At 34.9% G+C, this 22,286-nt stretch overlaps 1 protein-coding gene across 2 annotated transcripts in view; it reads right to left on the bottom strand.

Moving 5' to 3' along the window:
- DYNC2H1 (dynein cytoplasmic 2 heavy chain 1) overlaps nt 1-22,286 on the bottom strand; it is a 330,688-nt gene that overhangs the window by 178,152 nt on the left and 130,250 nt on the right. Inside the window, exons 64-67 of one of the 2 annotated variants that reach the window (XM_057490362.1) lie at nt 18,206-18,226; nt 16,727-16,825; nt 15,454-15,577; nt 5,665-5,828 (exon numbers count right to left, since the gene is read on the bottom strand). In XM_057490362.1, coding sequence (XP_057346345.1) covers nt 5,665-5,828; nt 15,454-15,577; nt 16,727-16,825; nt 18,206-18,226 — 408 coding nt within the window. The remainder of the gene's footprint in view (nt 1-5,664; nt 5,829-15,453; nt 15,578-16,726; nt 16,826-18,205; nt 18,227-22,286) is intronic. The other variant, XM_057490363.1, reaches the window with a different exon arrangement.

The raw sequence follows: 22,286 nt of genomic DNA, 5'->3' as shown, positions 1-22,286 counted from the left end.
AAAAATCAATGAAACCAAGAGCTGGTTCTTCGAGAAAATAAACAAAATAGATAAGCCTCTAGCCAGACTTATTAAGAGGAAAAGAGAGTCAACACAAATCAACAGTATCAGAAACGAGAAAGGAAAAATCACGACGGACCCCGCAGAAATACAAAGAATTATTAGAGACTACTATGAAAACCTATATGCTAACAAGCTGGGAAACCTAGGAGAAATGGACAACTTCCTAGAAAAATACAACCTTCCAAGACTGACCCAAAAAGAAACAGAAAATCTAAACAGACCAATTACCAGCAACGAAATTGAAGCGGTAATCAAAAAACTACCAAAGAACAAAACCCCCGGGCCAGATGGATTTACCTCGGAATTTTATCAGACATACAGGGAAGACATAATACCCATTCTCCTTAAAGTTTTCCAAGAAATAGAAGAGGAGGGGATACTCCCAAACTCATTCTATGAAGCTAACATCACCCTAATACCAAAACCAGGCAAAGACACCACCAAAAAAGAAAACTACAGACCAATATCCCTGATGAACGTAGACGCAAAAATACTCAACAAAATTTTAGCAAACCGAATTCAAAAATACATCAAAACCATCGTACACCATGACCAAGTGGGATTCATCCCAGGGACGCAAGGATGGCACAACATTCGAAAGTCCATCAATATCATCCACCACATCAACAAAAAGAAAGACAAAAACTACATGATCATCTCCATAGATGCTGAAAAAGCATTTGACAAAGTTCAAACATCCATTCATGATAAAAACTCTCAGCAAAATGGGAATAGAGGGCAAGTACCTCAACATAATAAAGGCCATCTATGAAAAACCCACAGCCAACATTATATTGAATAGCGAGAAGCTGAAAGCATTTCCGCTGAGATCGGGAACTAGACAGGGATGCCCACTCTCCCCACTGTTATTTAACATTGTACTAGAGGTCCTAGCCATGGCAATCAGACAAAACAAAAAAATACAAGGAATCCAGATTGGCAAAGAAGAAGTCAAACTGTCACTATTTGCAGATGACATGATACTGTACATAAAAAACCCTAAAGACTCCACCCAAGAACTACTAGAACTGATATCGGAATACAGCAAAGTTGCAGGATACAAAATCAACACACAGAAATCTGTGGCTTTCCTATATACCAACAATGAACCAACAGAAAGAGAAATCAGGAAAACAACTCCATTCACAATTGCATCAAAAAAAATAAAATACCTAGGAATAAACCTAACCAAAGAAGTGAAAGACTTATATTCTGAAAACTACAAGTCACTCTTAAAAGAAATTAAAGGGGACACTAACAGATGGAAACGCATCCCATGCTCATGGCTAGGAAGAATTAATATCGTCAAAATGGCCATCCTGCCCAAAGCAATATACAGATTTGATGCAATCCCTATGAAACTACCAGCAACATTCTTCAATGAACTGGAACAAATAATTCAAAAATTCATATGGAACCACCAAAGACCCCGAATAGCCAAAGCAATCCTGAGAAAGAAGAATAAAGTAGGGGGGATCTCACTCCCCAACTTCAAGCTCTATTATAAAGCCATAGTAATCAAGACAATTTGGTACTGGCACAAGAACAGAGCCACAGACCAATGGAACAGACTAGACAATCCAGACATTAACTCAGACATATATGGTCAATTAATATTTGATAAAGGAGCCATGGACATACAATGGCGAAATGACAGTCTCTTCAACAGATGGTGCTGGCAAAACTGGACAGCTACATGTAGGAGAATGAAACTGGACCATCGTCTAACCCCATATACAAAAGTAAACTCAAAATGGATCAAAGACCTGAATGTAAGTCATGAAACCATTAAACTCTTGGAAGAAAACATAGGCACAAACCTCTTAGATATAAACATGAGTGACCTCTTCTTGAACATATCTCCCCGGGCAAGGAAAACAACAGCAAAAATGAACAAGTGGGACTATATTAAGCTGAAAAGCTTCTGTACAGCAAAAGACACCATCAATAGAACAAAAAGGAACCCTACAGTATGGGAGAATATCTTTGAAAATGACACATCCGATAAAGGCTTGACGTCCAGAATATATAAAGAGCTCACACACCTCAACAAACAAAAAACAAATAACCCAATTAAAAAATGGGCAAAGGAACTGAACAGACGGTTCTCCAAAAAAGAAATACAGATGGCCAACAGACACATGAAAAGATGCTCCACATCGCTAATTATCAGAGAAATGCAAATTAAAACTACAATGAGGTATCACCTCACACCAGTAAGGATGGCTGCCATCCAAAAGACAAACAACAACAAATGTTGGTGAGGCTGTGGAGAAAGGGGAACCCTCCTACACTGCTGGTGGGAGTGTAAATTAGTCCAACCATTGTGGAAAGCAGTATGGAGGTACATCAAAATGCTCAAAACAGACTTACCATTTGACCCAGGAATTGCACTCCTAGGAATTTACCCTAAGAATGCAGCAATCAAGTATGAGAAAGATCAGTGCACCCCTATGTTTATCGCAGCACTATTTACAATAGCCAAGAATTGGAAGCAACCTAAATGTCCATCGATAGATGAATGGATAAAGAAGATGTGGTACATATACACAATGAAATACTACTCAGCCATAAGAAAAGGGCAAATCCAACCATTTGCAGCAACATGGATGGAGCTGGAGGGTATTTTGCTCAGTGAAACAAGCCAAGCAGAGAAAGAGAAATACCAAATGATTTCACTCATCTGTGGAATATAAGAACAAAGGAAAAACTGAAGGAACAAAACAGCAGCAGAATCACAGAACTCAAGAATGGACTAACAGGTACCAAAGGGAAAGGGACTGGGGAGGATGGGTGGGTAGGGAGGGATAAGGGGGGGAGAAGTAGGGGGGTATTAAGATTAGCATCCATAGCGGGGTGGGAGAAAGGGGAGGGCTGTACAACACAGAGAAGACAAGTAGTGATTCTACAACAGGTTGCTACGCTGATGGACAGTGACTGTAAAGGAGTATATAGGGGGGACCTGGTATAGGGGAGAGCCTAGTAAACAAAGTATTCGTCATGTAAGTGTAGATTAATGATTAAAAAAAAAAAAATGCAGTTCCTATGTGGTGACCTCTAATGAGTTCTACACAATGATATAAAGGACATATAAAAGTGTAGGCAAAGGGTCTGTTTGTGTTTATACAGAGGATCAAAGCCTAATTTGGCTACCCCGAAAATGAACTAAGATACGATATGAAAGAGAACTTCCAACATCAGCACTCTCTGGAAGACTCATGCCAGAAGATGATCATCAAAAAACCCCAACAAAGATCCACGCACTGCTACAGCTGTAGATGCACTCATCCCACCAGCTCCTGGACTTGCCATGGGAATGAAGGAGATATCTAAGCTGGCCTGTGCATACAGTAAAACAACAAATTTGACTGGATCTATACTGTTGGAACTCAACCAAGAATTAGGAGAAGTGCAAATTGTAGCGCTCCAAAATCTTACAACTACAGACTATTTACTGTTAAAAGAACATATGGGATGTGAACAGTGCCCAGGAATGGGTTGTTTTAATTTGTCTGATTTTTCTCAAACTATTCAAATTCAGTTAGATAATAACCATCATATCATTGATAAGTTTTCACAAATGCCTAGGGTGCCTAACTGGTTTTCTTGGTTTCACTGGAGATGGCTGGTAATTACAGGTATGCTTTGGTTATGTAACTATACTCCTATTATGTTAATGTGTGTGCGCAATTTAAGTAGTAGCTTAAAATCTATACATGCTGAAGTTACTCTACAAGAAGATATGTCAAAGAAATAATCAATCTTCCCATGTTTTCTCCCGCCTGCTACTTCTATAGCTTTTCTTCTTCCTTCCTAATTACAACGAATTCTTAAATAGAATTCGTGCCTCATATCAAATTTACCGAGTATCATAACTCCTCCAAGTGGTAAAGATTCCTCAAGACAAATGCTGGGCATAGAAGCCACAGGGCATAAATATGCAAAGAAATAAAAAGCTAACCATTTCAAACAATAAGGCTTCTCTCTCACTTACCAACTTAACATTTCCCTGTATGGCCCCGGAAGATGACTGGTTAGCCAGAGACGGGTAAGATTCCTCAAGGGAGGAACAACCTAAGACAGGCACAGTCGCAGGGGGGTCATCAGGTGAGAAATTGGGGATCAACAGAGGTGAGGCTTAGAACCTCACCCTCCCTGTTCTGAGAGAAATCTTCTGCATATGTGGATGTTTTATTGCCCTTGTCTAGCTTGGATTAACACATAGTCTACAGGCACACACCTGATCATCTACATTTGCTCTCTTACAACACTAAACTATGTTTTCTACCTTTAAGTTGTATCTACCTACCACTTCAGCATTTTATTAAAAATAATAAAGAGAGAAATGTGGTATCCACATATAAATCAAGTATAAAAATCAAATGTGTATTCATATTTGAACTGACTGTTTATAGTTCATAATGCATGAGCAAAACCAAAAGTTTCTGTGATGACTGCCCTTGTACTGTTCACCATGTAACTTATTCACTATGTAAGAATTTGTTCTCCATGTAAGAACTTGTTCGTTATGCTTCAGAAGATTGGAGACTGACGAAAATTAGGCTTGGGGTGGATTAATGATTGTGCATTGAGCATTGACTCCCCTATACAGAATTTTATTGTTGTTAACAACCATTTGATCAATAAATATGAGAGATGCCCTAACAACAACAACCAAAAAAAAGTACACACTTCCAATTGTAAAATAAATAAGTAACCGGGATGTAATGTATAGCATAAGGAATATAGTCAAAATATTGTAACAACTTGGTATGGTGATAGCTGGTACCTAGAATTATCATGTATATAAATGTTGAATCACTGTGTTGTACACCTGAAACTAATGTAATGTAATACTGTGTGTCAACTACCCTTCAATAAAAAATAATTATCTAAAAAAAAAAATAAATAAAGTGAACTTTTAAGAAATTATAATAAAATAAAAATTATAATAAATATACATGCTATCATGTGACTCAAAAGAGGAAAAATCTATTATTGCTATATGAGAAAAAAATAGATGATACTCAAAAAGGCAACAGGCAACATACTTTCAAAAAGGAAAAAACAGAAAGGAAGTATATAAGTAAAAGTCTGCACATGAAAAATATTTTCAAATTCATGTAATTACTCTAAACTGTAATAAGCCATACAGATACAAAGTGAATTCTAAGATGCATATGTCCTACTGGGAAAAACGTTAGACTGGGAATCAAAGACTTTCAACTAGCTGAATGGGTCCACTAAGTGCAGTAGTCATATTTGAACTTTAGCATTCACAATTTAAAAAATTAAGTAACTGATCTTAATTTCTCTGATCCTTCCATCTCTCAAATTCCACCTTAAATAACACAAATAGAAATATAACTGTAAAAGTAAAGTTATACTAGAAAAAACAGCAATTGGATGTTAGCAACAAATGTGTACATCTCACAAATGTATAAATAAAATAAACCCAAATGCTTTATTCTAACTTTCAAGTGTACTTTCAAAAGTTTATATGTTAACCAGTTTAAAAAAATAGTTTCCCATTCAAAATATCTAATGATATACAAAACTACAAAAGATTTCTAAGATAAAATTATGATTGCCTATGTATACCTGTCCCCGTAATCCACTTCTTGTTGTCGTAAAGTTAACCTCAGTAACAATGGAAGCTGCATCCGGTGGAATAAAGGGATTTGGGTTTCTTGTTGACAAAAAAAGGCGGAATTCTTCATTGTAGTCAATAATTTTGTCACCTATTTGTACCACATAACGTGGCCCTGTTTTTTTAAAATGACACAAACAGTTGGACTGAATATTCTGAATTTTGCTACATGACATTAAAAAATATAATTTTCTAGTATTTCTAAATAGTTTACATTACAAGCTTTTCCAGTTTGTATTATAATCAAGTCCAAAAGATAAGAACAGCTAGACTACCTAAGATACTATTCACCATAATGCTTTATTAATCAGCATTTACAAAATCAAGGATAAATATTATTCATTAAAATGATCTTGGGATACTGAAGCATCAAAATAATATCTACTTATAGTTAGTTAGTATGATTTAAATGTTAACTAAATATTTCATATTCCAAATTTTTCTGAAATAATTGGTTACAGATGGCAAAAAATTGTGTCAATTATATATTACTCTCTATTATATAAATTCATCAGTTAAAACGTGTTCACTGTAATAATATTTGAGATGTAATACTTGAAGACAAAACGAACTCGTTAAAAACATAGGGTTAGCAATATATGACTAATTGGAAAGGTATCATTACACAGGTGATTCACAACTAGCAATTAAACTAAGAAAAAATAAAGTTTTGCCTCATAAAGGAGTATATTCTAAAGAAAACGGTATTCATTATACAATATGGAGAAATAAATCAACAATTATATCCATAACTTAAGAGTTTAAACTAATAACAAATAATTGATATTTTAGGTACAAAATACATATTTTCAAAAGGTAATAAATGTAAGGAATTTTTGAGAATCCCAGAATTGGTTTAAAAATCTACTAGGAAGTTTTTTTAAGTCAAAAGAATTCAATAAGTACTTTATGAAAAAGGATATATAAATGTCAAAAGAATCAAGATAATGTTGAACTTTAATCATTAAAATACAAATCTGATCATTTAACATCACATAAACACAAATTTAAAAGCCCAATGTATTTAAAAGCTTTAAATTTTAAATTTCAAACTTAAAAACTTTAACATTTAAAAACTTCCACACCAACTGGAATGGTTCAAGAAAAGTTTAGCAGAATAAATACAAAGAAAACCAATACTAAGGACAATATAGTTAAACTGCTGGAAAAACAATAACAAAGAAAAATTTTTAAGGATCCAGATCAAAATAAGACATCAATTCCAAGGAGCAATAATAAAACTAGCAGGTAGTTTCTCAACAGGAATGACATAAGCTAGAAGATAGAAGACAAGGGAATAAAAACTTTACACTGCTGAAGAAAATAACTCCCAACCCAGAATTCTATGCTAGGCAGAAAAAAATCTACATATTCTTCCAAAAATTAGAGAAAAAGAATTTAGCTAACAGTGGGTCTTCACTAAATGAAACATGAAAGTAAATCCTTCAGAGAGAAGAAAAATAATCCAAATGTAAATTAGGAGGTAATGGAAATGCTGAGAGAATTTAAAAACACTTTTAGAAAGGGTAAATATGTATAAACATAGATTTAAAAACAGCAACTGTCTTGTGGAGCATGACAATATATCACAACAATGAGGCAGGCAGGAGGCATAGGCAGTTAAAATGCAGTACTGGAGAAGTGGCAAAGTATTTATTTATATAAAAATAATGACCAGCAAAAATACTCAACAAAATATTAGCAAACTGAATTTGAAAATATATCAAAAAGATCATTCATCATATCAAGTAGGATTTATTCCAGGGATGCAAGGATGGTACAACATTCGAAAAGCCATCAACATCATCAACCACATCAACAAAAAGAAGGACAAAAACCACATGATCATCTCCAAAGATGCAGAAAAAGGATTCGACAAAATTCAACATCGATTCATGACAAAAACTGTCAACAAAATGGGTATAGAAGGCAAGTAGCTCAACATAATAAAGGCCATATATGACAAACCCACAGCCAACATCATACTTAACAGCAAAAAAGCTGAAAGCATTTCCTTTAAGATGAGGAATAAGACAAGAATGCCCATTCTCCCCAGCTTTATCCAACATATTTCTGGAGGTCCTAGCCACAGCAATCAGACAACACAAAGAAATAAAAGGCATCTAGATTGGTAAGGAAGAAGGTAAACTGTCCCTGTTTGCAGATGACATGATGACATGATATTGTACATAAAAAAAACCTAAAAAATCCACACCAAAACTAATAGAACTAATATCTGAATTCAGCAAAGTTGAAGGATATAAAATCAATACACAGAAATCTGTTGCATTCCTATACACTAATGATAAACTAACAGAGAGAGAAATCAGGAAAACAATTCCATTCACAATTGCATCAAAAAGAATAAAATAACTAGAAATAAATCTAACCAAGGATGTGAAAGACCTAGACTCTGAAAACTACAAAACACTCGTGAGAGAAATTAAACAAAATACAATAAATGAAAATATATCCCATGCACACGGATAGAAGCATGAGAAATGGGCATCCAGTCTAAAGCAATCTACAGATTCAATGTAATACATATCAAAATACCAACAGCATTCTTCAATCAACTACAGCAAATAGTTCTAAAATTCATATGGAACCACAAAAGACCCCATATAGCCAAAGCAATCCTGAGAAGAAAGAATAAAGCAGGGGGAATCACACTACCTGACTTCAAGCTCTACTACAAAGCCACACTAGTCAAGACAATTTGGTACTGGCACAAGAACACACCCATTGATCAATGGAACAGACTAGAGAGCCCAGATATAAACCCAAGTATATATGGTCAATTAATATATGATAAAGGAGCCATTGACATACAATGGGGAAATGAAAACCTCTTCAACAGCTGGTGTTGGCAAAACTGGACAACTACATGCAAGAGAATGAAACTGGATTATTGTCTAACCCCATACACAAAAGTAAACTCGAAATGGATCAAAGACCTGAATGTTAGTCATGAAACCATAAAACTTTTAGAAGATAACATAGGCAAAATTCTCCTGAATACAAACATGAGCAACTTCTTTATGAACATACCTCCATGGACAAGGGAAACCAAAGCATGAATGAGCAAGTGGGACTATATCAAACTAAAAAGCTTCTGTACAGCAATGAACACCATCAGTAGAACAAAAAGGCCTCCTACAGTATGGGGGAATATATTCATAAATATCATATCCGATAAGGGGTTGACATCCAAATTATATAAAGAGCTCACGCACCTTAACAAACAAAAAGCAAATAATCCAATTTAAAAATAGAGGATCTGAACAGACACTTCTCCAAAGAAGAAATCCACATGGTAAAAGATGCTCCACATTACTAATTTATAAGGGAAATGCAAATTAAAACCACAGTGATATCACCTCACACCAGTAAGGATCATCACCATCCAAAAGACAAACAACAACAAATGCTGGCGAGGATGCGGAGAAAGGGGAACCCTGCTACACTGCTGGTGGGAATGTAAACTAGTTTAACTATTGCGGAAAGCAATATGGAGATTCCTCAAAAAACTAAAAATAGAAATACCATTTGACCTGGGAATTCCACTCCTAGGAATTTACCCAAAGAAAACAACTTGTCAGATTCAAAAAGACATATGCATCCCTTTATTGGAGCACTATTTACAATAGTCAAGATATGGAAGCAACCTAAGTGTCCATCAGTAGATGAATGGATAAAGAGGATGTGGTACATATACACAATGAAATACTATTCAGTCATAAGAAAGAAACAAATCCTACCATTTGCAACAACATGGATGGAACTGGAGGATATTATGCTCAGTGAAATAAGCCAGGCAGAGAAAGACAAATACCAAGTGATTTCCCTCATATGTAGAGTAAAACAATGAAGCAAAACTGAAGGAACAGAATAGCAGCAGATTCTTAGAATTATTTGCTCTAGTTCATGGAAGAATGCTGTTGGTATTTTGATAGGAATTGCAATGAATCTGTAGATTGCTTTAGGCAGGATGGCCATTTTGACAATATTAATTCTTCCTATCCATAAGTACAGGATGTGTTTCCATTTATTGGTATCTTCTTTAATTTCTCTCATCAGTGTCTTGTAGTTTTCAGAGCATAGGTCTCTCACTTCCTTGGTTAGATTAATTCCTATGTATTTTATTTTTTTGGATGCAATTGTGAATGGAATTGTTGTCCTGATTTCTCTTTCTGCTAGTTCATCATTAGTGTATAGGAATGCAACAGATTTCTGTATATTAACTTTGTATCCTGCAACTTTGCTGAATTCAGATATTAGTTCTAGTAGTTGTGGAGTGGATATTTTAGGGTGTTTTTATGTATAGTATCATGTCATCTCCAAACAGGGACAGTTTGACTTCTTCCTTACCAATCTGGATGCCTTTTATTTCTTTGTGTTGTCTTATTGCCGTGTCTAGGACCTCCAGAACTATGTGGAATAAAAGTGGGGAGAGTGGGCATCCTTGTCTTGTTCTCGATCTTAAAGGAAAAGCTTTCATCTTCTCACTGTTAAGTATAATGTTGGCTGTGGTTTTGTCATAGGCAGCCTTTATTATGTTGAGGTACTTGCCCTCTATACCCACACTTGTTGAGAGTTTTTATCGTGAATGGATTTTGAATTTTGTCTACAGCATCTATGGAGATGATCATGTGGTTTTTGTCCTTCTTTTTGTTGATGTGGTGGATGATGTTGATGGATTTTCGAATGTTGTACCATCCTTGCATCCGTGGGATGAATCCCACTTGATCATGATGGATGACCTATTTGATGTATTTTTGAATTCGGTTTGCTAATATTTTGTTGAGTATTTTTGCATCTATGTTCATTATGGACATTGGTCTGTAATTTTATTTTTTTGCGGTGTCCTTGCCTGGTTTTGGTATTAGAGTGATGTTGTCCTCATAGAATGAGTTTGGGAGTATTACCTCCTCTTCTACTTTTTGGAAAACTTTAAGGAGGATGGGTATTAGGTTTTCACTAAATGTCTGATGAAATTCAGCAGTGAAACCGTCTGGTTCAGGAGTTTTGATCTTAGGTAGTTTTTTGATTACCAATTTAATTTCCTTGCTGGTAATTGGTCTATTCAGATTTTCTGTTTCTTCCTGGGTCAGCCTTGGAAGGTTGTATATTTCTAGAAAGTTGTCCATTTCCTCTCGGTTATCCAGTTTGTTACCATATAATTTTTCATAGTATTCTCTCATAATTATTTGTATTTCTGTGGTGTCCATAGTGATTTTTCCTTTCTCATTTCTGATTCTTTTTATGTGTGTAGATTCTCTTTTTTTCTTGATAAGTCTGGCTACAGTTCTATCTATTTTGTTTATTTTCTCAAAGAACCAGCTCCTGCTTTCATTGATTCTTTCTATTGTTTTATTCTTCTCGATTTTATTTATTTCTGCTCTAATCTTTATTATGCCCCTCCTTCTACTGAATTTGAGCCTCATTTGTCTTTCCTTATTTAGACTGTTCATATGGGATTTTTCTTCTTTCCTGAGGTGGGCCTGTATTGCAATATACTTCTCTCTTAGCATGGCCTTCACTGCCTCCCACAGACTTTGCGATATTGAATTACTGTTGTTATTTGTCTCCATATATTGCTTGATCTCTGTTTTTAAGTGGTCACTGATCCACTGATTATTTAGGAGCATGTTATTAAGCCTCCATGTATTTGTGGGCTTTTTCATTTTCTTTGTGTAGTTTATTTCTAGTTGCATACCTTTGCGATCTGAGAAGCTGGTTGGTACAATTTCAATCTTTTTGAATTTACTGAGGCTCTTTTTGTGGCCTAGTACATGATCTATTCTTCAAAATGTTCCATGTGCACTTGAGAAGAATGTGTATCCTGTTGCTTTTGGATGAAGTGTTCTGTAGATGTCCATTAGGTCCATGTGTTCTAATACGTTGTTCAGTGCCTTGTCTCTTTACTTATTTTCTGTCTGGTTTATCTGTCCTTTGGAGTGAGTGGTGTGTTGAAGTCTCCTAAAATGAATGGATTGCATTCTATTTCCCCCTTTAATTCTGTTAGTATTTTTTTCACATATGTAAGTGATCCTGTGCTGGATGCACACATATTTATAATGGTTATATCCTCTTGTTGGACTGACCCCTTTGTCATTATGTAATGTCCTTCTTTCTCTCTTATTACTTTCTTTGTTTTGAAGTCTAATTTGTCTGATACAAGTACTGCAACTCCTGCTTTTTTCTCCCTATTAGTTGCATGAAATCTGTTTTTCTATCCCTTTACTTTCAGTCTGTGTATGTCTTTAGCTTTGAAGTGAGTCTCTTGTACGCAGCATATAGATGGACCTTTTTTTTTAATCCATTCAGTGACTCTATGTCTTTTGATTGGTACATTTAGACCATTCACATTTAGGGTGATTATTGATAGGTATGTACTTATTGCCATTGGAGACTTTAGATTCATGGTTACCAAAGGTTCAAGAGTAATTCCCTTACTATCTAACAGTCTAGTTTAACTCACTTCATATGCTATTATAAACACAACCAAAAGGTTCTTTTTGTCCTCCTTTATCTTCCTCCTCTATTCTTTATATGTTAGGTACCATATTATGTACTCTTTGTCTATCCCTGGATGGACTTTGGGGGTAGTTGATTTGATTTTGCATCTGCTTAGTAATTAATTGTTCTACTTTCTTTACTGTGGTTTTATTTCCATGTGTGACCACTATTTAGCCTTAGGAATACTTCCATCTATAGCAGTTCCTCCAAAATACACTGTAGAGGTGGTTTGTGGGAGGTAAATTATCTCAGCTTTTGCTTATCTGAAAATTGTTTACTCCCTCCTTCTGATTTAAATGATAATCTTGCTGGGTAGAGTATTCTCAGTTCAAGGTCCTTCTGTTGCATTTTATTATATATATCATGCCACTGCCTTCTGGCCTGTAAGGTTTCTGTTGAGAAGTTGATGAGAGCCTGATGGGTTTTCCTTTGTATGTGATCTTTTTTCTCTCTCTAGCTGCTTTTAAAAGTCTGTCTTTATCCTTAATCTTGGCCATTTTAATTACTATATGTTTTGATGTTGTCTTCCTTGGGTCCCTTGTGTTGAGAGATCTGTGCACCTCCATGGCATGAGAGACTATCTTCTTCACCAGATTGGGGAAGTTTTCAGCGATTACCTCCACAATAATACTTTCTATCCTTTTCTCTCTCTCTTCTTCTTCTGGTACCCTAAAATGTGGATATTGTTCCATTTGGAGTGGTCACACAGTTCTCTCAATATTCTTTCATCCTTAGAGATATTTTTCTCTCTGTACCTCAGCTTCTTTGTATTCCTCTTCTCTACTTTCTATTCCATTTACCATCTCTTCTACTGCATCGAATCTGCTTTTAAATCCCTCCATTGTATGTTGCATTTCAGATATGGAATTTCTTAATGATTGAATCTCCAGCTCAAATTCGTCCCTGAGTTCTTGAATATTTTTCTGAACCTCCATGAGCATGTTTATGATTTTTATTTTGAACTGTCAGGAAGTTTGGTGAGTTCAGTTTCATTTGGCCCTTTTTCTGGGGTTTGTGAGATTTTGGTCTGAACCAGGTTCCTTTGACGTTTCATCATTCTATGTGGTGCCCTCTAGTGCCCAGAAGGTCTAGTCTCTGGAGCTTCTCAGCCCCTGGGGTAAGGTTGGGGGTCATAGGGGAGCGATTCTGGTGCCTGGGAGGAGGAAAGAGCTGTTTCCTGATTTCCAGCTGCAGTGCCTGTCTCCAGTATCAGAGCCAGTGGGCTGAGCACACAGGTGTAAGCCTCTGTGCTTGGCATCTCTAGCTGTTGTAGGCAGGGCCTCCCTCTGGCTGGCCTGATGCCAATGCAGTGACTGCCAGTTTGCGAGCAGGTGTTGGTAGGCCAGGAGGAAGGCGCAGCAGGCTGCATGTACTAATGATTTCTTTTTGTATTCTTTTGGGAAGAAGACCAAAATCAGTCCATCTATTGTATGCGGTATACCATTACAGGTCTGAACTCCTCAGAAATATGTTATCAGCTTTGCTAGATAAATCTAAGTACCATGTGAACTGCCATATGGGTCCAAACATTCCATTATATAAATGACATTTGGTAATGGTCTCCACTGAGAAAATTGCTCACATTGTATTGAATCCAATAAAACCTAACTAAAACCAAATCTAACTAAATTGAAACTAACTAAAGATGAATGCAGTTTAAATGAAGACAAATACAAAACCTTACCACCCAAATAACCAAAGTGACACTTCCAAGGAAACACCCCCTAGCCCATTAGGGTTAAACTGCTGGCTTTACAGCCATTATGTACCAAAAAAGAGAACAACAAGTGAATACCTTCTTGCCCAGTTAAAAGCTATACATTCCATAACTGGAAATTTTACCAACACCTACTTATCTGGTCAACAAACATGCAGCTAGGTTTGAATGGCAGCTCCTATAAAGTTTCAATAGGCAACTTTGGAAGTAATCCAAGCAGTTGTAAATCAATCTTTTACCCCCAAATCCTTCAGATGTACACATTCCAGATACCTACAAATAATCCCACAGCTAAGTAATGGAATGCTACAGCCATCTCCTGCCCATAGGTTAAATTTCTGACAATCTCTAGCATTAATATTCTGTACAATGAGCTGACTTCAAGTAGTGCTCTTGGCTTTTTCTGAGACTAAATTAAATACATCAATCAGAGAGTCATGGGTCAGAACTAGAAAGCTAGCTTGTGGTTTCTCAGTCTCAGCACTATGGATAATCTGTGCTGAAAATTACTTGTGGTGAGGAAATGCCCTGTGCATTTTAAGATATCCTTAGCATAGACAACCAAAAATGTTTCCAGATGTTGTCAAAAGTCCCCTTGAGGAAAAAAAATCACTTCTATTAGTGAACCACTGGGTCTTGTTGTGCTCAGGCTACTGGACCAACTAAATCCAATTGGGCTACCAAAGACACACCATATGTGAACCATCATCAAGAAATAGAACAATCACAAATTTAAACTTTATGTTGCACAAACATATGTTCCTATGAAGTGACCATACCTAGAATGAAGCATCTAGACTAAGAAATTTAAAAAGTCAACCAGAATTCTCAGCTATCATCTCTACTATAACTCATGGATCCATAGTCAATCTCAACATGGAAATGAAATAACCATAAAGAACTAGAATGACTAATGAAAAATACTCTGATATTTATCAGTAGTAAAACTTGAACTATTTTCCAACTACATCAGCCTCTCTCTCCCTCAACAAATTCTAAATGGCTTGTTGATGTAGCTGTCTTCAATTATTTACCAGTACAAACTGCCACATTCCCTTCTGAGCAACAAGGCACACAGGGGTCAGGAAGTAAGAAACTGAGAATTTGAGGAGGGGAGGAACTGTACCTTGCTCTTCTTTTTAATCAATACACACTTAAAGGAATTTTTAAAGAGCATAAATTTCTTCATTCTATGTGCCTTCTCTCTTTCTTAACTTTGTTTTGTATCCTTTCCCTATAATAAATCTTAGCCATGAGTACAACCATGCTGAGTCCTGTGAGTCTTCCTAGTAAAATGCAGGAGGGGTTCAGAGACCCCCAACACAATGCCTCTTTTATAAAGGCACTTTAAGAACTTGTTTACTTGCTACTACTATTATTCAACTCCAAAATTTTCTATTTCCTTATATTCAGTGGCAAGACAAAAAAAGCCAGTCACTTATGAAGTTAATCACTTTGAAATTTTAAAAAACAGTTACTCTCTGGAAACTCAGACATTTACCTTGAGCAACCAGATCTCGTCTCAATAATGGATAAAGAACAGGTTCTACACCATCCATCTCTTGTATAATAAGGGTTTTCCCAAAACGCACTGCCAACTCAAGAGCTGTGATAAAGTTACTATCCTAAAAGAACAAAAAATGACACATATTAATTCCATTATTACCTTAATATTTACAAAGAGGTCTTATACATAATGAATGATGATATTAACAGGAATAATATGAATATTTTAAAATTTAATATTCATGTTAATAATTCAAATTATTCATGATTGCTTTTCTAGTTATAAGTACTTAGTGATGAATTATTTTAGTTGAATAAATGATCAAATAAATTTCATAAGTAATGTAAATAGATATGAAAAATAAATTTTTTTATATTAGCAGTAAGAAAGTCCTACTATAATTTCAACTTGATTCAGAAACAAATTTTCAAATTCTACATGCAATAAGTTACTCACCCAAGTATTAGAAAGAACTACTTAGGTTATGTTCAAAATCAAACATTGAACGGAAAATAAGAGGCAAGATGATAAATGTTAGTAAATGTTTCTTGGTGCAACATTTGAGCACCAAACAACAAATGTTCTTGGTAACACACATAAATGAGCTAAATGCCCCATTTTATAAAACAAGTATATTTTAAAGAGGTAATTTTTCAAGCACCTGAGGAATACCTATGAATATTAATCATGCACTAAACCCTCCACCAAAAAAAAAAAACCCAACCAAAAAAATTTCCTTAGCAACATAATTATGACAGTGAGACATCACTACCCAAAAGAATATGATTACATTTCACTGACCAATGTCATATCTTGGAACACATCAAAAATGCTCATTGGTGAGTTATAGGAGTACAAAATTTTAAGAGACATTGAGAGAAACTATTAGTATACTGAAAGTCCAGGAGGCGTTCTCCAAGCTAAGTTAGGATCTCTTACTTCTACAGGATCTTATACTTACGTCTTTAATCATAGTTTAGTGTAAAAGCCTGTTTAATTTGTCTCTCTAACCTACTAGACTGTCATCTCCATGAGCAGGAACTATGACTTCCTTACTCACTTTTAAATTCCCAGAGTTTAAAGCAGTGCCTAGCACATAGGAGGACCAAATAAAGATCCATATCCCTTTTTCACAAATTAGAAAACTGAAGCTAAGAGATTTTCCCCAGACCCAAGCTTTGAATCTATTTTCTGATTGCAGACCCAAAGCTCTTTTCACAGTAAGATGCTATTACTAGTCAATATCTAAATTACAAGTAATACACACCTGCTGGTTTATAACTTCCAAACGTGAGTCTTTCAAGTGTGCCTTTAACCATTCTGTAGCTTGGGAAGAAGGATCTATAAGAAATGGGCATACTCGACTCTAGTTTAAAAAAAAAAAAGATTATAAGTTTACACTGAAAGGAAATAATTTATCAAAAACTATGAATCAATTACTGAGTTAGTTTTACTCAGGGTTTGGAGAACATAAATATACAATCGTAAGGATGAAATAAAGGTAGTTTTTAGCTGCACCACAGGCCACATTAGCATATTTTACAGTGGTCTGGAATTAATACTAGGTAATTGAATTTAAATACAGTAAAGTGAGTTTAGTCCTATTCATTACACAGTGACACAGAAAATACATATTAACAGTATAGTCAGCAAGAGCTTTAGTCCAGTCTGATGCCATTTGTACCTCTCTGTTTGGCTTCTAAAATACACAATCAAGTTACTCCACAACTTTATATATTCTTTGGCTGAATAAACCATAAAGACCTTGGAAGAGAAGTATGAACTAATTATAAAAGTACTACTGAAATAATTAACAACATATTGTTTGTATTTAAGAATTATAATATGTCTTAAAAAGCAATACATAGTTAATATTACAAAAGCAGTGTTCTGGAAGAGAAAATTACATACATTATAGTTTAAGATCTAATGAACTAGAAACTAAAATCATTATAAAATACCCTGCACTAATTAGTCTGAAACAAATAGAAAGGTAGAAACCAGTGAATATGCCCTACACACCACAGTGCCACTTAGCACATGAAAGGAAGCCTTAAATCTACATCTATATAAATCTAAATATATGTAAATGCATAAATCTGTATAATAAATTTAAACATCATTGCTATCTAGCAAATCAGATTCAACTAACAATGATGGGTATTTTTTCTTGCATTTTCATATTTATTTGAGAAATATAATGCAGTTCTTTGCTGTGAGGAGAAGATACACATGAATGTCAATGTGAAATGAAGACTTAGAACTCAGGTATGTCAGAAAAAAACATAGGTATTATTTCAATAACACATGGAAAGTAGGTGTATGGTGGGGACAATCTGACCGCAGGACAAAGAGCATTTTATCAGCAACAACATTTAAAGTTTTCAGCACATGGTGATAATAAAGAGCTGACTGACTTTAAACAGCTTTCCTATTGTTTCAAAATTCTCTACAGACAAGCACTCGCTTTTGCTTGTACCCAGAATGGACTTCTCCCACCACAGCTTCCCCAGTGTCACACTGTGGTATTGTCACCCAGCATCTATTTCTGGAGAATTTATTACCGCTCCATAATAAAAATGTGCTTTTCCTAGCAAAATAAAGTGGTTGGTTAATAGCCTCTTATGTATTACCAATATACTATACCTAGGTTTTAGATCTAATTTTATGCTAGCCTTCAATAGCAAACATTTCACTAGATTTTGCCCAACCATAATAATTATTTTATTTTTTTAAAAATGCTTACCCATGATTTCAAACCAATGATCTGATGCAGTTAAAAAAAAAAAGAGATAATGTTTCAAAAAATCTTGTTTTTAGCAAAGAAAATATGCTTTAGAATTTCAAAGAGTACTTACAATTTGTATTCATCTTATGCTTCTCCAGAGACATTTAGACTAAATCTATAAGGTATATTTTGGATCGGTGTTCCATGATTAAATGTAGTTAGGTTTACATTTAACAAAGTATGATAGATCCAAAAATGTTGAGTTTTCATGGATTTCTTTTGGATTTATTCATGGATTCATTCATCTACCATACGTAGAATACATACTATAGTAAGACAATGTGAGGATTACAGAAATTAATAAGATACATTCCCTCACCCACAATGACATCAATCCAATGAAGAAGAAAAAAATGAAAATTCCATAGCCAAAGAGTATACACGATACTATGGTGGATCACAAGCAGAGTTAGGGGAAGCTGATAGGAAGCAATTGAAGTCAACTTAAGAAAGACAAATTGAACTTAGCCTGGTGAGGAAGTGAAAAAGTATGTCAGATAAAGACAACAGCATGATGGAGAGAGCAATAAAAAGTCTGGGAGCATTTGGAAAACTACCAGTAGTCTGGCATAACCAGAATAAAAAGATGTAGGCAAAAAAGATGTATACAAAGTGGCAGGAATAATTGGGATCTTTCTGATCATGAAGAGCTTTTTGTGCCATGCTTAAGGATAATGAAATTCTTATTCTTCAAGCAATGGGGAGTTATTGTAATATGTTAATCAAGGGATTGTCATGATCAGATTAACATTTAGATCACTCCAACAGCAGTAAAGGAAGTGATACTCACAGCAAGGAACCAACAGGTATAATAATGTATTTATATAGGTACAAAATGACGAAGGACTAAATGAAGCTACTAGTAGTAGATGTGGTTAGAACAGGATACACTCATATTTCTAAGAAATAGATTTGACAATACTTGCTGAATAACTAACTAAATGCACAATTAAAGAGACATAGAGAGTATGGCTTGCAGAATTGCAGCCTGCATTACTGGGCCAAGACTGTTACATCTCCACTGGTAGGAAATGAAAGAGAGGCACATGATAGACAGTGGGGAAGGGAAACAAAAACACTGGAGTGAACAGCTACCTTATGCTACCAGGCATGCCCCACTCAATGTACTTCTAAAGGGATTATAAATCTCTGGCACTGAACCCAAGGGACAAGCAGGTGACTCAAGCTGATCAATCAGAATCTTTTGGAGGGGCTGACATAAATGCCGGGGATGTGGCAGGCATGGAGTAAGATGAAGACACATCTTTTGTCTGGGCACATAAACTCTAATAATGGTAAGCCTCAAATCACCAATGGCCATCCTTAACACAAGGTAGAGACAACCTATCTGAGACTCTGTCTTTTAAGATGAAGAGAGAGAGTGATGCTTGGCAACATCATTTGAATCCTGAACCTACTGTACTTGGCCACTGAAAGATGAAAAGTTCTTGCCTAGAAATAAATAAATAAAACTGACTAATTTACAGACAAAGTTTCAGTTATCCAGGAAGCTCCAGTTAATATGTCATAGGGAGTTGGAACTATAGGTCATAAGCTCAGAATAGAGGTCAAAGGCTAGAGATACAAAAAATCTACTTTAACTCTTCTCTCCTTTTGGAGAAAAAGTGGATAAAGGATATTTTTGAAAGAGATTCTTTTTAAAAGATCTAGGACACTTCATAATTTTTATTTTTAGTACCCATAAGGGGAAAAAAGTTAAAACATATTTTATAAATAAGTAAAGCCTATCTCTTGATTAGCTAAGGAGAATTAAATTAACAGGAATAATACAAAATAAATAGGTTTAAACAGACACACAAACACACACACACACACACACACACACACACACACACACACACACACACACACATGCGAGAAGCAGTATTACAGTACAGACAGGCTAGAAGGCAGTGTTTGAATCTGGGCTTTACCACCAGACAACTATGTGACCTTGGATAAGTGTCCTAACACTTCTATGCTTCCACTTCCTTATCTACAAAAGAGATACCACACATACCTACCACTTGATTTGAAAATTCAGTAAGTATTTAAGTGCTTTACCTGTATTAACTCTTAAACAGTAATATAAGAACAACATATAAGTATTGCATAAGGAGTTGCTATTATTATTTTTTGGGGGTTTATTTGAAAAAGAACTTTTCCCTATGTGATTTACCTTTATAATTTTATATTCTTTAGACTAGCATCAAAGTAGTTTGCATTTCCTCAGCATATACTGAATGGCAGGAAGATAAAATCTCAGTAACTCTGAGTGGTTTAAAGAAAACTAATTTGACACTGAACTGTTTATAAACATTGAAAGCAAATATTCAATACATGTCCTCACAAGAAAAAGTTATGATACTGTGAAATTTTAATCAAAAATGTATAAACTGTGAAATTTAAATTATTCATCTTTTTCATCTCCTGTGGATGCTTCACTCACATCTTCTCCATAGTTTCTAATAACCTTACACTCTCTATCCTCTGAGTCCCACCGTATTAAAAAGATCATATCACTTATCACCCAAACCAGGACACTTTTGAGAGTAAAGAAAAACTATTATTAATAATTATATCAGGACAACAGGCATAAATCATAGCCCAAACAATCTAGGACATATGGTCACCATGGCCAAATTCTTTCTCTGCCCTCAAGGACATACATAGGTCACATGAGCTTTCTGCAAAGGTAATAAAGCAAATTCTTGTTACAAGGCCAATGGTAGATAATTATTTGACTTTTTCTCTCCCAGACAATATGTGTCCTTCAATAGTTAGCTTAACACAAATATGAGAATTTTAAGCATCTTTTTAAGATAAACAAAGGAATAATTTTGGACACAAAAGGCTTTTCTTAGCACCAATAAATGATTAAGTAACTTTAGACCTTGAATGTGGGAAAGCCTCCACTGAGAGACAGAATCTCAGAAAAATTCTTAGTATAGTTATGAAGAAGATGTATCTCAGAATCAAATATATACTTATTCATCATTCTTAGCCATTTTTTCTCAGGGAAGATTTCCCAGAAACCCTGTTTGTATATGTTGAGAGATCGAATTTCACAGATATCAATCACATGGTGATGCTGAGATGTTACAGACATATACTATACCATCACACCCTTAACTTCACAGCTTATTATAAATCTAGTATACTTGAGAACTGAGTGTGGACCATAATAGCAAATTTATTTCAACAAAATAATTACTCTAACAAATTTTTTCCAAATTTTTTTGTCATATGAATGCATATAAGAAATTGGCAACATTAAATATGAAATTAATCTAAGTTTATTACTAAAATTATTTTCAAAAACAATTTTCCCTGTATTCATCATGGAAGACAATTTCAGAATACAAAAGTAAAATATTCAGTTACTATTATAACTAAAAAATATAAATTATTGTGATAAATACATTTCTTCTAAAGGTTCGTCCCCCTTAATTTCTTATGGAATTTCAAAAAATACTTAAATTGTGTGTTTTAAATCTGCAAGTGATTGCTTTCTTGAATTACTGAAAAAGGAAGAAGAGGTGATTATGAAACTTTGGGGAAGGAATGACAAATGTGATAAAAAGCACACAGTTTGCATGAATTTATTTACATACACATTTAGAGGTCCAGATTTGTAATTCTAGTGTGAAAAATGATAAAATATGTTTAAAAAATAAACTAAGAAACAAGTCAAATCAAATTAAAAGAAGACACAATGGTTAAATCTTTGGTCAGCAACTCTCTACCAGTAAGACACCAATGTAATGAGCCGAAGTATATTAGCTGATTAATAGTTCTAACAGAATGAAATTTATCCAGGAATGAATAGGGCCTACAATACAAACCTTGTAATACTGTGGCTTATGTTACCTAAAGAGCATTTAACATTCATGTTTTCTTTGAACTGGAATTATGGAATAAGGAAATGGTGTGGAGGCTTATTTGTCATTTTTATAACAATGTTATGTAAAGTGCAGATGAGTAAGTTTTGAGTTACAAGTTATAGGGGTTGCAGAGAGGAAAGAAAAACTGGTGTTAT

Source organism: Manis pentadactyla, chromosome 13 (assembly GCF_030020395.1).
Source record: "Manis pentadactyla isolate mManPen7 chromosome 13, mManPen7.hap1, whole genome shotgun sequence".
Classification (NCBI taxonomy): Eukaryota; Metazoa; Chordata; class Mammalia; order Pholidota; family Manidae; genus Manis; species Manis pentadactyla.
The sequence above is the reverse complement of the archived record's forward strand: the minus strand, read 5'-3'. Positions and strand labels throughout refer to the sequence as shown.